General features: G+C 28.6%; 1 protein-coding gene across 2 annotated transcripts; it reads right to left on the reverse strand.

The window, feature by feature from the left end:
* Nucleotides 1-878: 878 nt before the first annotated feature.
* On the reverse strand, nt 879-16,109 carry LOC132932433 (facilitated trehalose transporter Tret1-like). 2 transcript variants are annotated; one of them, XM_060998811.1, is made up of 7 exons: nt 15,724-16,109; nt 9,366-9,534; nt 7,615-7,871; nt 3,831-4,144; nt 3,402-3,515; nt 2,312-2,601; nt 879-2,054 (listed from the first exon to the last, which is right to left on the reverse strand). In XM_060998811.1, exons 2-7 carry the CDS (start codon nt 9,463-9,465, stop codon nt 1,714-1,716), a joined length of 1,416 nt encoding a protein of 471 aa, XP_060854794.1. In that variant the 5' UTR covers nt 9,466-9,534; nt 15,724-16,109; the 3' UTR covers nt 879-1,713. The 2 variants fall into 2 exon arrangements, with proteins under 2 accessions (XP_060854794.1, XP_060854795.1); XM_060998812.1 differs by lacking the exon at nt 15,724-16,109 and adding an exon at nt 9,152-9,217 and having other exon boundaries at nt 9,366-9,505.
* Between the last annotated feature and the right edge of the window lie 172 nt (nt 16,110-16,281).

Below are 16,281 nucleotides of genomic sequence, written 5' to 3' on the forward strand. Positions count from 1 at the left end.
CCATGGTTCCGCCTATTATTATTCTCGTGGAGTGTAGCAAAAAATGATTTCCCCACGGGGCGTCTGAAGCAATATTTAAACAGAACAACGTATTATTATTTTTATGTTTAAGTATAAGTACCTTTTTTTGCTCACGCGAATTCGCCTAATTTTAATATTACCGATTCAGTTGTCATCAACCGTAGATTTATTTATAATATAGTACAGTTACAATATCATTATAATATGTGTGTTGTAAAATATATATAATGGAAATTCGTTAATTTGATATACAGCTGTGGTTTACAGGAACGAAGTTATACAACACGCGACCGACACCCACGACATAATATGACATAGTACGTTATACTATAATATACGATTTACCTAAAAATAATAGATAGGTACTTATCTATATTATTAAAATAATAATAATAATAATTCATTAAATATAGATTATTGTGTGTTCGTCAAATTATAGTGACTTATTACTATGGCTTTATCTTTTGTATATGATGGTATATTTTGTTTCTTCATTATTTTGGTGAGATCAATTAAATTTAACGATCGTAAATAATAAAATTGTACAATACGATGAGGTCGTAATCAGCTTATCGCTTCAAACCACACATGCGTGCACTAATATTGTACGATTATATTTTATTCTCAGTAATTTCGGTTTCTTGTTAATTATGTAATATATGCATTCCATACATATATACAACCCAATAACATCGGTAAAATATTATTCTACACTATCGATAAAAACTTTAAATTGTTACTTTTTTTGTTTTGCTCATTAAAAACAATAAAAACCCTTGGTGGCTCGGGGTCAACACAATTATAATAAAAATATCGACGAGGTAAAAACTACCTATTAGATTTGTTGTTTTTAAATATAAAAAAATATAGTTTTTTAATCATCAAAAAAGTACATCATATAAACACCTTAATCATACAAAAAACGAATATATAATAATATTATGTTTTCTAGTTATTAAGATTACGCGCATTATAATCTTATTGATGTTCTAACACATATAATTAGGACATATTTTACAGTATAAATTACAATTATATTAAGTACACAAATTTTATACAGAAGCTATAATCGTTTGCTTTGGCCAATTGTACGTAGCTCACAATAATATAGTATAATTTTAACATCATAAATACTTAGAAATAAGTCTATATTTTATCACAAAATTTTTTTTTAAATTATTACTTTTTTTTTTTATTAACGCAACCATTGTTTTGAATTTTGCATTCATGTAATAATTAAGTGCTGTAAATATACACGGTGTATCGAGATCGAAGATGAGACAATTTTACATTACATTTGAATGTGTCAGATCATTGTGATTTACCACGTATAGTGTGTATATATATATATATATATATATATATATATATATATATACATATAAATATATATGTGTGTGTATATAAACCCGAGCGACGTCTCAAGTCTGAAATGCTTTCTCCGCCCGGGGGGGGGGGGGGGGCACCATTCTGCAAGATCACCACTAGTTACGCCAAAGATCGCGAATATATTTTGGCTACCCAAATTTACAGTCAGTACGATCCATCGATATTACACTGACTTGGATCAGATGACGGTATGGTGGCAAATTATTGTGCTGTTGTCGACATTTCGCTTTCATCGTGGTGGTATGGCTTGCGAAATGTATTTGTAGCCCAACAGCGGATGTTGCTAATATTTATTAGATCAACCTAGCCAATCAGGTCGAGGTGGATCTGTTCACGGCTTTTGTTGTTGGTCTCAGGCACATAGAACAGCACGAATAGGAACCCGGCGGCCGAGAATGCGGTAAACGAACACCACAACAACACGGGATTTGCCTCGACAAGGATCTTGAATGACTTCATGATGACAAACGACAGGGTCCAGGAAAAGGACGCGGCCAAGGATTGTATACGTCCGCCGTACAATGCCGGTGACAGCTCGGTACTTATAAACCACGGGATGGGTCCCAGGCCCAACCGGAAGGCAGATATGAACACGCATAGGATGAACAGCAGGGATATCCTCCACGGCGAGTCCATTTGCGTTGCTGCGTACATAATAAAATGTGCATAAAAATCCTGTAGGGCACTATTTATGATTTTTTTTCACGATATTTATTAAAAATTATAATGTTTAGACTGTTTAGAGATATTGATGATGTTCTATTTAGAAAATAAAACGTATTAACCGTCGATCGAATTTACTAGAATTTGATTTAAACTCGAAATTATCATATAAGTGAGGGAGATTGATCGGTATAGTATACATTTCGAAATGAACCAATAACAATAATATCGCACTCACCGTTTTCTATAAGGCTGAAGTAAAGGATCAATAGGACGAGGCACATAGTAATGACCGCGGATGAGATCAATAGCAGAGTTCTCCGTCCGACTTTGTCAACGAACATAAATGAAACCCCAGAGGCGACTAGTTGGAATGTGCCGACTATGATGCACGCGGTGTTCGGTTCGATGGTAGACCCGGATATTTTGAATAATGTGGACGAGTACTGGATCACACCACCGGCGCCGGACATTCGCTGAACGAACACTAGACCGAAAGAAATCATCGTAACTTTCGCTAGAAATTTCCTGAAACCGTTTGTAAATCCCTTTAGAATTATTGTAAAATACATCAACCTTATACATGTTATATCTGTGCGACTATAGTATAGTGATTTTATCATAATCAAAAGTAAGCTATAAGTTGTTCGTTTTTGTTTTTAATAGTTTGAATTGGGTTATCCTAAAAAAATGAATCAAGTTGAGTAAAAGTTCATTTTAAAATATAAATTAATTAACTAAATTAAGTTACAAATTTCAATGAAAATAATAACAAATAAGTTAAATTAAAAGTTTTATTTTTTTTAAATTATTATTGACCACATTATTTATGAATGTATTTTGTACTCTAGGAATGGAAAATTAATTGTTAAGTATTATTTTAATTTTAGTATACGTAAGACAATAAATAAAAAGCGAATTCACCACTTTTATTAAAAAAAAATGTTTCAATCACTGCGTAGAAAATAGATTTTGTGTGTTTATATATCATAAATTAGGTCAATTTATTAGCCGATTTTATTGTTATCAGCTAGCATTAAAAGACTTCTCGAACGTTATTATTTTGACCAGGAAACTAGACTTTTAATAGGTTGACGAGTGTTTAGGAATACTTAAATCTAACATGCTATACCTAACCTATCTGATAATTAATATTAGAATTTAAATGATTATATACGAGTACTTACACGTAGTTTTTTAGGGTTTTATGATATAAATTATTGTATATATTTTGTATGCATCGTAGTATCACTTATTATTGAGGTATCGAGTAATCGAGTAATACCGCGACATGTAATATGTTATAATAAAAAAATAATTGTTCTTACTTGTTTTCGGCACTCATCTTTTCACTGCGGTCAAATAACTCATCGTCGTGACACTTGGATTTTTCTATTCTATCGAATTCGTTTTTGACATTGAATCGCCTACCCCTTAACCATCTGTAAACACCAAACTACGGTTTAATGAACATGACAAAACACTTTTCAACGCGCGAATAAAACATAAATTCAAAATAATTAATAAGTTTATCTTACTGTAACCTTAACTATTGAAACTTGTTTGGATAAAAATATTGTAAAAAAAAAAAAAAATGGTATTTAACGAAATTCGACGAAAATGTGGTTTTCTAACATTACCAAAGTCCCCGGACTGCGGGAAGCCGACGGGCTGCGATAAGTTCTATATAAATTATTGTGCACTCGACCGGCTGCGGTCAAAATATATAATGACATATTACATAATTTCATACTGACCTCAGCGCCGATGCCGCTCGTTCGTACCGGCCCGCGTTGTACAGGTAGACCGGCGACTCGGGCACGCACGAGAACAGCAGTACGAACACGATCGGCACCACCGAGCACGCCAGACAGAACTGTCGCACGCCCTGCAACACCGCCCTGGCCACGTACGCGTACAGTATGCCGACGCACAGCATGAAGTCCAGGAACACGCCGGTGCGGCCGCGTAGCGCGTCCGACGACACTTCGCGGGCGTAAAGCGGCACGGCCACGGTGGTCGCGCCCACCGCTATCCCGCACACGAACCGTCCCAAGCATTCCAGGAACATCTGAAAATCATCGCCGAAAACGCGTTGTACGTTGGTATCATATATTTGTTGCTAAAATATAATATGACCAAGCCAATAAGGCCGTGTTTATTGCAGCAAACTGCAGTACCGGATTTCGCGATGGAGGCGCGGGGACCTCAATAATGATGTCCTGCAGGACTTTTAAAAGTGATGAATTATTAAGAATATTGAATATTAAATTGTCACAGAACAAAAAACAAATTATGAGCCAATAAACGTATATATAACCACATATATTTGAAATGTTTTCTTTTTTAAAACCTATTTTCACTTGTATTTAATACCAAAAAAAAAAAAATAAATAAATAACGCATCGAATCACTTACAACTTTACAAGTAGATGAAATTTGTCTTGACAGGTTTTAAGAATCATCGAATATTAGTTTAATTTCAGCCCGGCCTTTAAGACTTGAATTCGGCACTGGTTGTAACATTTATTTCAAGAATATAGAGGTGTACGTATTTTATAAATTAATCCGTTAATTAAATCGTGACACGTGTTGATTTGGTTTTTAAGTCAGTACACATAAGACAAAAACAATTTTATAGTCACGTTTTCAAAATTTTAATTTTTAACCGCCTCCGAAAATATACTGAGCTTAGACATCACAAAACACTGTAGTATCATTTTTTGCATTATCTGAGTGAAATATTTGAATGATATAGGTACTGCACGGGGACGTAGATTTGTAATTATAGTCGACAAAATCGTTGGGTTCACGCAGTTCGCGGCGTACACAAATATACTTAAAAAATTAAATTCGAAAGATATACGGATTATACTGTAAAATATTATTTTTCTAATTTTCTTATACAAGATGACCGTCGTGGTACAAATCGATTATGAAAATCGTTGTACATGACATAAAAACAATTCGATGTAGACTATGTAAATAATTACGACAAACATGCGATTTAAAATCATCGACGTATTTTATTGTGTTTCGCGAATAGAAATTAACAGTGAAATATTATTGAGTAAAATCTCTGAAAACTACATTGTGTTTGATGAGAATAATAAATTGTGTTAACGAGTAATTATGCATAACAAATAGGTACCATCACTACCATCATCATCACCTTAACTGGAAAATAAGTGAGCAAAATTAACATAAAATCATAGCATGTGGATAAACGTTTTGTTTATTTTACCTGGAGCAAGGCAATTACATTAATTATTGAAATAAAACGGCACATGAATAAATCAATATACATTATAATAAATTATTATGTCATAATTAGTACTAAACAAAAGTAAATGGGATTTATGTAAAGTAAACAAGTATATGCTTAAGAAAACTGAAAGCCATTGACGTCGATAAACGGTCGTAAAATATTCGAGTAGATTTTTCCCTCGTATTTATCATATTATTCCAATTTTAGGGGTAACACGTGTGTGTTCGAAGCTAATTGCCATCGCCTATTGTATTATCATTATTCTGGATGACTGTTTTTTAGTAAGTATACATAAAATATATTGCTGTCCGAGTGAAATTATACGGAAAATTAAACTACTTATTATACTAGCGTGTGACATTATATGGTAGACACATGGTGTACGTCATGTTGTATGGGTAAATTAAGGACGGGTGTCAAACGATTATGAAAATTAGTAATAACTAAAATGTTTTAAAAAATATTCTTCAACTGTTTTATGATTATTGCATCAATTATAACGCAAAATAGTACCTATTACCTATACGTATGGTAATATTAATAATATTGTATTTTGTCATTATAATAAAATTACCATGAACCACATTATTTATATGTAACTATGTTAACTTCTTAACATTTTTAATAAATGTGATAACTCTATAACAAAGAATATACCTACGGTGAAACAGGACTTTGGGTACCTATATAGTGCTTATAATCTCATTTAAATACGGAAATCAATTATGAAATGCGATAACGTTCGCTAAATTATAAATTGTTAAATTTTTTGATTGTAGGTATTATAATATAATATAAGCATAGTACACTATCATGATGCAAACCTTGCAATATTTAATATTATTGCTATAATAATATTAGTGTACGTTATATAAACCGTAAATCGTGGGGCATTTGAAAAACCACTATGAACTATATAGTTAGGCACATAAATTAAAGTTATATGACTTAATAATGGATATCAAGATTTTACTGTGGGTGATACACTATAGATAGGTTCTGAATTGATTCTGAGTTTTAGTAGTACTTGGACCACACATGAAAAATGTATGTTGACGGTATTATAATTAGGTATATAACTTAAATGAGTTTAGTTTTTTTACAAGTGTAATAGATTTTTACTAAAATATTAAGCTCTTTTTTCTGATTTCAGAAACTATTAGTATACATTAATTGATGATAAAATTGATAATCAAATATATAAAATAATCTGGCAAAATAAACATAATTAAAAATTTTATTATCATACCTGCAGTGTTTTGATTTGTTAGGTTAGGTTATAGGATCACAGACAGTCGTAAGGTTAGGTTATAGGTTAGTATAGTTCGTAATAATGAGAACGATTATTAGTGTGTAAAATTAGAGCTCTCAGATTTAAATGTGAGTTAAAATTTATGTGACACACGTGCTTTTTGTTCACGTGTACTCATTTAAAATTAAAAATCCGTAAATTGAATTCATGTATAATTAATTAGTAAATCACTGTTTTTATTTCACGTGTATTTAAAATAACATAATATTTATTAAATTAGTATGACATTTATAAAAAATATGTTAATAATAGCTGTAAAAAGAAAAAAATTAAAAATATTTGTACCTAATGTTCTAAAAATAAATGTTATATAACCACTATTATCGTAAAATATTGGACGTGTGGAGAAGGTACATCTGGTTTAACGGGTTTAAAATAAATAATTGATCACCGATCACCGCTGTGTAGATGTAGAAACTATTGGAATTTGGAATATACTAATAATGTATTGAAAATAAAATTCTACGTGAAATAAATTCACGGACTCACGTGTACGACGCATAAATTTAACTACACGAGAAAGAGAGGTGAAAACTATACAAAATAATTTGAGACTCAACCATAGTGCATTACTATGTGTAAATTGCAATCGGTATAGAGTTGGCGATCGAATGTGACTGGTTAGATTTTGTAAACGAAATACGAATAGATGTACTGTACATTTTTTACCATTTATATATATTTTCAAACTACACTACCGAATTCGACGATTTATTATGACGATCACACTTTTTTTTTATCGCGATATATTATGTATCATACATTGTGTGAAAGTAATGTCTACATGTAAGTATGACTTATGAGCAAAAATTGAGTCATGGAAAAATACTCTACAGTGACTAGATACTTTTGAATACGTGCACATCGAAACTAATAATTTTTCAAATCAAACACGAGTTATAGATTGTTAAAGTATAGTTTTAATTCGAAAAAATGAATTAAGTCATATACTCATACTCACGCTCTCTAATCGCAACAGACAAATTATCCATCCGGCTATCATGGGGATGGCTAGCAAAAGAAGGAACGATTTGCGGCCATACTTTTGACCCAAAAAACCGGCAGGCAATGCTCCAATCAGCGCGCCGAACACGTAAATCGATATGATCCACGATTCCTGTTCGGTTGACCATCTCTTCAAATCTTGGTCTGTAAAACTTCCTTCGGTCGGCGACCATCCTGCGATAACTGTGCCCGCCGATAGCGACATCAACGAGGCTATACATAATGTAAATAATATAAAGTTTAAAATATTGTTACAATGATTTTAATTTGGGACGGGTCGAACTTAAATTTCCATGTACTTTAAGTTAATTTTTTTCAAACCTTTAATAATTTAACCATAACAAATCTTAAAGTATAGTATTAGTAAAATAAACATTGATTTCAAACTATTAAAGGTTTAACTTATATAATTTTTAAATCAAATTAGAAAATAAAAATTGGCTAGTTATTACTTATTATAGGTAAGAACTAGATCAAGGAGTTTCATACATTTGCAAATTTTTTCTGGTTAAAATTATCGTATGTTTATAGTAACTAGTAAAAGTACATAATTTGTGATCAAATACTAAACATTTTTAGTGCATATTTTTGCATATTTTGATATTTTAGGGTTTAAAGGATATATTTTTTTATTATAAATGAATATTTTTAATTTTTAATGCGTATTGATTTAATAGCTTATTAAAAATTAAGCACTTCATAAATAATTTTCATGAATCAAGGTCAACACAATTATATTAATTGCGAATTTGTTATAAAGACCAGACTAATTGTTATCTTAATGGTCAGTGGGTAGATTAGATTAGATCTATTATCTATATTAGCTGTATTATTGTTTTATATACATATTATACAGAGTGTCCCACAAAGATCTGTCGAATTAAATAATATCTTTTGTTCTAATCAATATTTAAAAAAAAATTATTTTAAACATAATTCATAGACACTTGCGTTACATTTTTATTGAGTTACAAATTGGTTATTTTTAATATTTTGGAAATTTTTTTTCTATCAATTTTTAAGTTTTTTATTTTCAGTATTAAAAAATAATAAAATATAAAATGTATAATAAAAATGTAGTGCAAGTGTCTATAAAATTTATGAATTTTAAATTATATTTAAAAGAAATTTTTTTAAATATTGATTAGAACAAAAGTTTTTTCATTTGTCAGATAGCCGTATAAGTAAATAGAAAATTGAATAAAAAAATATTTAATAATATTTAATAAAATAATTTTAGGGCATACCTATTTAACTGTATATTTTTTATTTTTTATGCATAGTGCATACTGCATATTTTTAAATGCATATTTGATGATTTTCAAGCTAAATTAAGACATTAATACATTATATGACATAAAATATTAACAGCATGTACAATATTGACAAAAAAATTCAAATTAATCTACTGTCATACATAAACATTTCGAACTCGACTATTCTCGGAATATTCAAACTGTTCGAGAAGTTCAAGTTCGAGTTCGAATGCTAACCTCAATTTTCCTTGAAAATTGAACTGATTGGATTTCTTAAAGTTCGAAGAGTTTTCTCAAACCCATCTGTAATTTATTTTAATTAATTACATCGGTTAGCGGTATCGTTTATTTTTTGGAAATAAATACCAGTTAGCAAAATAATATCAGGTATTTTATTTTCCAAAAATATTAACTAAAATATTATTATATAACTGATTTAAAAATAGCTTACCTAGAAAGCACGACAACAATTGTCTGTGACAAGATTTTGCGTCTTGAGCCTCTATTGCTTCGATAAGTCTATCATTTTCTTTAAATATCTTTCTATTCATATCGCTTTATATTGTTAGTCGCAACGTATTATTAACGGTGATATTTTAAGTCTATTATAAGAATAAAGCCTGAAACATAAAAGAATTACAGTGTTGTATTATACAGAGCTTGTACTCGTAAGTCGTAATTGTATAATTGTATAATATAATATAGTCGTTAGATTTTTAAACTCAAATACCAGCTACCTATTCAAGTACTCAATAAAAATAAAAATTTTACATTTCATATATTTTCAGCTGTAAATTATAACTCAAAACACAGGAAACAGTATAATATATCATTTTTGAATTTTTAATCAATTTATTAACATTATAAAAGCGTGTGTTTGTCATAGGCATTAAACGTTTCAAGTGATTATCTATTCTGGAAAATATATAATAAGCGGTCAAATGAAGCGGTTAATGAATGAAAGATTTATTTTTAAACACTGAACTTTCGTATGCGCTGTCGTATGTCAAAGAATATTATGGTCATTATTTTCAAACTATCAAAACTGATATAAAATAATACAAAATCGCATATCGTTTTTACTTTTAGTTGAAAAAACAATCATTGAATATCGATTCAATTAAAACACTATAAACTTGTTAATGAATCAAAATCTGATTTCACAATTAAATTCTCCCAATCAAAACTTCACAGTTTCTTAAGCGATCGGGTCTAAAATATTGCCTTTTTATAGGGTTATATAGGATTCCTGATGGAGTTTTCTTTGAATTGTCTATATTTATTACTTCATATTATGTCTGATACGTATTACTTAGTCGTTTAGTAATCATTGACCAGCTGTTTATCGCAAGTTGGTCATTTAGACGAGTGTGTGTGTGTGTGTGTGTGTGTGTGTGTGGTGTGTACTGCCGTTTATAGAACAGAGTGTCAAATAAGCGAATTGGACACTGTACACTATATTGTATAATACAACGGTGTTAAATTACATTCGACTTGCCAAGACTTTGATAATGCTATAACGTATTATTTTTCCAATTTAGTTTTAAACTACACTCAATGTTAAGTGTTAAATCACATACTGTTAGACTGTATCGTAAACATTAACAATTTTAAACTATTTATTTGTGTACTCTATTTGTTATTGTTGAACAGATTCGTTACGATATTTGTACATAGGCAACACACAATATAATTTGATCAAGTTTTCAGTGTTTAAAATATATCTAATCAACAGTGGTTAAACAATACACATTCAAAAATATATATTAAATAAAAACTATTATAATAAATTATGATTTCGTTTAGTATTATTTATGACGGTAAACTAGGAATACATTTAATCATGAAAATACGGCGAGTATATTGTAAAATAAAAACAAGTTAAAAAAAAAATTTAAAACCATGAATAATACTATAATATTTATAGTATATATCTACTTAATAGTCTTTTTTAAATTTGAAAAAGAAGTATTGCAAAGGTCTTGTTCTCCGATGGCAATCAAATAAAAAATATATATAAATTCAACACCTTGATCGAGTTATACCGAGGATTAGAACTAAGAGTAAGAAATAACACATTGTATTAGGCTTATAGACTGGGAAACCACTGAGCAGATTAGCGCCCAACTATGCACACATATATTATTTCTTGGGACTCGGTGAAGAGTGTTCATATCTTCGTATTTCAAACCTTAAGTATAAGGTTGCCATAAGTTTACTCATGCATGAATTTCGTTTTAACACATGAGAATCGAATATTTTTTGTTTATACCTTATAGGATAGCCATTGGTTACAGAAATAAAAGATACTTTTATAGAATCTATAAATATAGTCAAAAACTACGCACGACCGATTTTGATGAAAATTTCAAAAATAATTTTGAGAAATATCAACCAATATCATCAACCACATTACTTATTGTATAGTTAATACAGATTGTATATATTCTTTTTCTAATAAAAAAAAAAAAAAAAAAAAAAAAAAAAAAAGAAATATCAAAAAAGCTTAAAGTGTAATTTGAACGACGTTAAAAAAATATACCGAATTCTATTTCCATTGTTCATAATGATCGAATTAGTTCATAAGTCGAAGTATACCGACGCCAATTTGATTGTGAACTGAGGTATACTAAAACCGAGATACAATATTATATTTTATATATTTTGTTTATTTTTTCTCGGGTGAAGTCATATTATTATACGACTAGTATATACAGTATACACGTCATATAAATATAATAATAATACATAATAACAAAGAACGGAATTTTTTATTTTGTGTCTTGTTATTATATTACAGACTTTTCTAAGCCCGAGTAATAAAAGTTGCTAAACTTGGTAAAATTATTTAATCGGATAAAAACACACAAAAAAAAAACGTTATTTTGTTACTGATATCACAAAAGATGAAAAACCAGTACTTAAAAAATAGTTGAACCACAATAATGTAAAGTATCACAATTAATAAAGTGAATCGTTGCATCGTAGTTATTACGTATTATACTACTTATACAATATAATATAACCCATAAAATTACATCATAAACATTAATAAATGCCGATAATATCATTAATATAATGATGCGTGTAATATACATATATTATGTCAGGTATTAAATTAATCATATTTTAGTTAAAGTCTATCGTAAACCTATTTTATAATAGTATTAAAGTATTAATGTATAACGATTGAATCATATAAAAAAGTAGGTACATACGATGTGTTGACAAACTACGTAGTTATTCGTATAATACAAATATACAACTATCGAATTCTATTTGATTTTTTTTTTGTGCTTGATATTTTTTGATTCTTCACATTAGTATTATTAATTATCACGTAAATACCTATATCATATCTAATAATTTGCATTATATTAATATATTACAATAAATTCAAATAAAAAATAACACAAAATCTAAGGCAAATAAAAATATTGTTAACATATTTGTCAAAAACTTTTATTAGACAGAAATAAGAATATTTACAAACTTCAAACTTAGGAAGTGCATGCGCCAGCTGAAATAACACTTTTGGAGTGTATATGGCGTATTATGTAACGACATTTTAAACAAGTACTAATGAACAAGTACTTACAATGTTTATACGCGATTTTTATAAATCATAAAAAGACATTATATTTTTAATTATATTAGAAAATGCATTGATAAAATATTACTTAACATATTAGAGTGTATTATAAATGTTTTCCAAACACATTACAATGTATTATAATCATTCGCACTCAAACACAGTTTTTCAAACGTATTATAGTATTTTTTACAAAATGTATAACGCTCAATTAACTAGCATAATATATACGTTTATCGTTTGATATTGCTCAATCATTCATTGTGACAACTATATCATGTATTCTTCACGGTGACATTCTTTTTACTACCATGATAATATTAGCAGGTTATGATTGCAGTTATCGCGTTTTAGTGTTTTGCTATATGAGTTTAATTAGACAATAGGTATTTAACTATAATGTATATTATCGTCGGTACAGGGGCTGGTACGGTGAAATCGGCAATTGCCGATTAGTTATCTATTATTTAAACCTTGTACATGATATGCAATATTTTATACTTATAGAACATATAGTTGCATTTCGACAGATTTTTATACGATTCAATATTTTATGCCATCATTTAGAACGTAAATATTTTAATTTTTTGCAATAGTTTTCAGAATTTTTTTTTTACTGTCTTATAAAATATTATGTGCACATAAGCATCGTCAGGGAAAGGGGTCAGTTGCATCCTCCTTGGATTTTCAGGGGAAAAAAATATTTAAGAAAAAAATTTAATGTTAGTGAAAATATTTTATTTTACGTAATTATCAACGTACCTACTATTTATCTTTTAAATAATAATTATAAATGCCTAGAATTGTTTTAACAGAACTTGAAAATATATTCCTATATATTTAAGCATTATTTAGACAGATATCCTGGCGATGGCGTCTATATAATATGTATGTACGATAAATGATAATGAGAATGACTGCAAAACTTCAGAAATAAAAAGTATATATTACTATAAAAAACACTTCTAAATAGTAAAAAACCTTTTAGTTGTTTAATAATTGTGAATATTTAATTTACTAATTTATAATATAGATAGGTATTACTAGTATTAGTTATATTATAAATAAATAGGTATTTAATATATTATTTCACATGAATGTATAAAATATTCATATTGTTATTTACTATTAATATATTATAAACCAGTAAATTAATTTTTCATAATTATTAAGCAACAAACCAAATATTTTATACAGGCATGCAGAATAATAAATTATAAATAACGATTTTAGAAAAATTCTTTATTTGTATGTTGACTATGCTGTGATCATGGTCGGTAAGATGAGGCACGACCAACCAGTGTGGTAATGTCAACAATTAACATACACGAATAAATAGAAAATGAGTAGAATGCAATTATACATTTTTGCGACGGAATTTTGTAATAACAACTCGTAACCTATTATTTAATATAAATGTATGTATTAACTATTGGAATTTGGCATCACCAAAATAAATATTTAGATATTATTTAATTTAAATTGATATTTAAAATTGTTCAACAAGTTATATATTGTAGCATTACTTAGTAGAAAATATACAGAAACATTTCTAACAGTTTTACATTCTATATCAATCCAATATTTTCCTATCCGTTTAGTTTTTAAGTTAAATTTAACACAAGAGCATCATGCATCACACCATATGAAAGCAAATATCAGTGGCGTGTTTAGGATTTCATCGAGATCGAAGAGGGTGGTATGACTAAAACTGTCAATACCAAACATACCAGCATTTTATTGTTTACTGATAAAGTTAAAAGTGAAAAAAAACACAAATATAAGCTAAAAAGGGGGGGAGTGGTCAAGGGAGGAGATATATCTCCCGAATCTCCCCCCGTATAATTACGCCACTGACAAAAATTATATAAAACACATTCTGATCCAATATCATAGCATATTCAGTAATATTTATTTCTATAATATTTATGTTAATACATGTATACGTAACAATAATAATGAAAAATTAAAATTATGAAATCCACACAATATTAAAAGCAAAACACTGCAAAAATTTAAAAAAAAAAACTAAAAAGGTTAAAACGTAGGATAGGATTAGCTTCCAAATCAAACAATTCGATTTCCCAATTGTATGCCTATAATTTATAAAAATAATTTATTCAATACTTACATGCAATCATAGTTTAATTATTGCATAGTGGTTAACGAAATTCGAAATATTTGGAAAAATGTAATACAGTAATAATAGTATAATAAGTGCATAGTGCATTATTGTAAGTAGAAAATAAAAAGTTTCTTAGAGTAAAAAAAAAGTTTCCAAAATTCAAATAAAGATGATACTGATTTGTGTATGGTTAGATATTAACGGTCGGATATTAACGTTTTTAATAGATTACAATAAAAAAAATAGAAATCTTAGTAAATTAAAATTAGGGTCATAAGCTATTATACTTACTACTTATAATATTATTATCAATACTAAATAACTACTTATTTATAATTTAATTTAATTTATCAATGTGGTTATACTATTAACTAGATAATTATTAATAGAATAAACGGTACGATCAAAACTGCCGGCTAACCCATAGTATGGCAAAATGTCGTTATAAATCTAAAACAGACGTAATATATTCATAGAACTTTACCATTAAATACGTATAAATAGGTACTATACTGTCTATACTGATGATTGATGAGTGCTGATTGAAAAGTGATGAATCAAACTTTCGATTGTAGTTTGTACTGAAAATTTATTTTTAGATTGTAATGGTTATCAATTTAAAAACAATTATACACAGAAATTTTAATACTTAGTAAAGTATTTCTTACTACAGTAATATACTACTATTATCAATACACAATTGTACGTAAAATAATAAATTATTTATTGTATATTATTATATTTTATTACACTTGCGGACGAATAAATATGTATATATTTATACAGCGTTTCAAAGAATTAAGTCTCTATGTTTATTAGCAAGTTAACACTAAACTAATCAAAATATATGACATAAAAATAATAGAATCAGTTTAGACATATCATTATAGAACAAATAAATTGGTACGAGTTTTGGTAGCTTCGCGAAGCACGATGAACAAAATAGTAACGAAAATAGAACGTTTTTCGTGGTTTTTAACGATAAACATTGCTCGTTTTTGAAAATAAAACTGTATATCGAGTTATTAGTTTTTTTGTGTTTTGTACATACCTACATAAAACAAAAAAAAAAACATGTAACATGATAAATACCTTTAAAAATATGCGTTAACCACTGACCACTGATAACACCGTTCGTGATATTATTCCAATATTCTTCGACCAATTCAACAGCGTTTTATCGAGTGTGTAATTAAAATAATTTGTAAAAATACACTATAATTGCTTTACAAAACTATTCGGGATTTTAGACCAACGGTACATTAGAACACGTTAAACAATATTGATACTAATTAGTAATTACTAGGCAATTATCGAGGAGTTCGATGTCTTAAACTATATATCATTGCGATGCACTTGATGTTGTCGCTATCGCTACAATACTGAGGCTGGTTTCGTGTAAAGACGCACAGAAACTATAACGCGCGGATCGTATGTGCCAGCTAAACAATGTAACACTATATTAAAATTATTAACCAGTTTGTATATTACTATGCACTTCACCAATCTCGGTTCGGAGTAAACTATGATATACGTTATGTAATAACATTATTTTATTAATAATTAAAATTATATATATATATATATATATAACTCGTGTACATAATATATGCGTGACCTATAGATATGTTTTGATTTTTTTTTTATCGC

The sequence above is a fragment of the Rhopalosiphum padi genome, chromosome 1, assembly GCF_020882245.1.
Source record: "Rhopalosiphum padi isolate XX-2018 chromosome 1, ASM2088224v1, whole genome shotgun sequence".
NCBI lineage: Eukaryota > Metazoa > Arthropoda > Insecta > Hemiptera > Aphididae > Rhopalosiphum > Rhopalosiphum padi.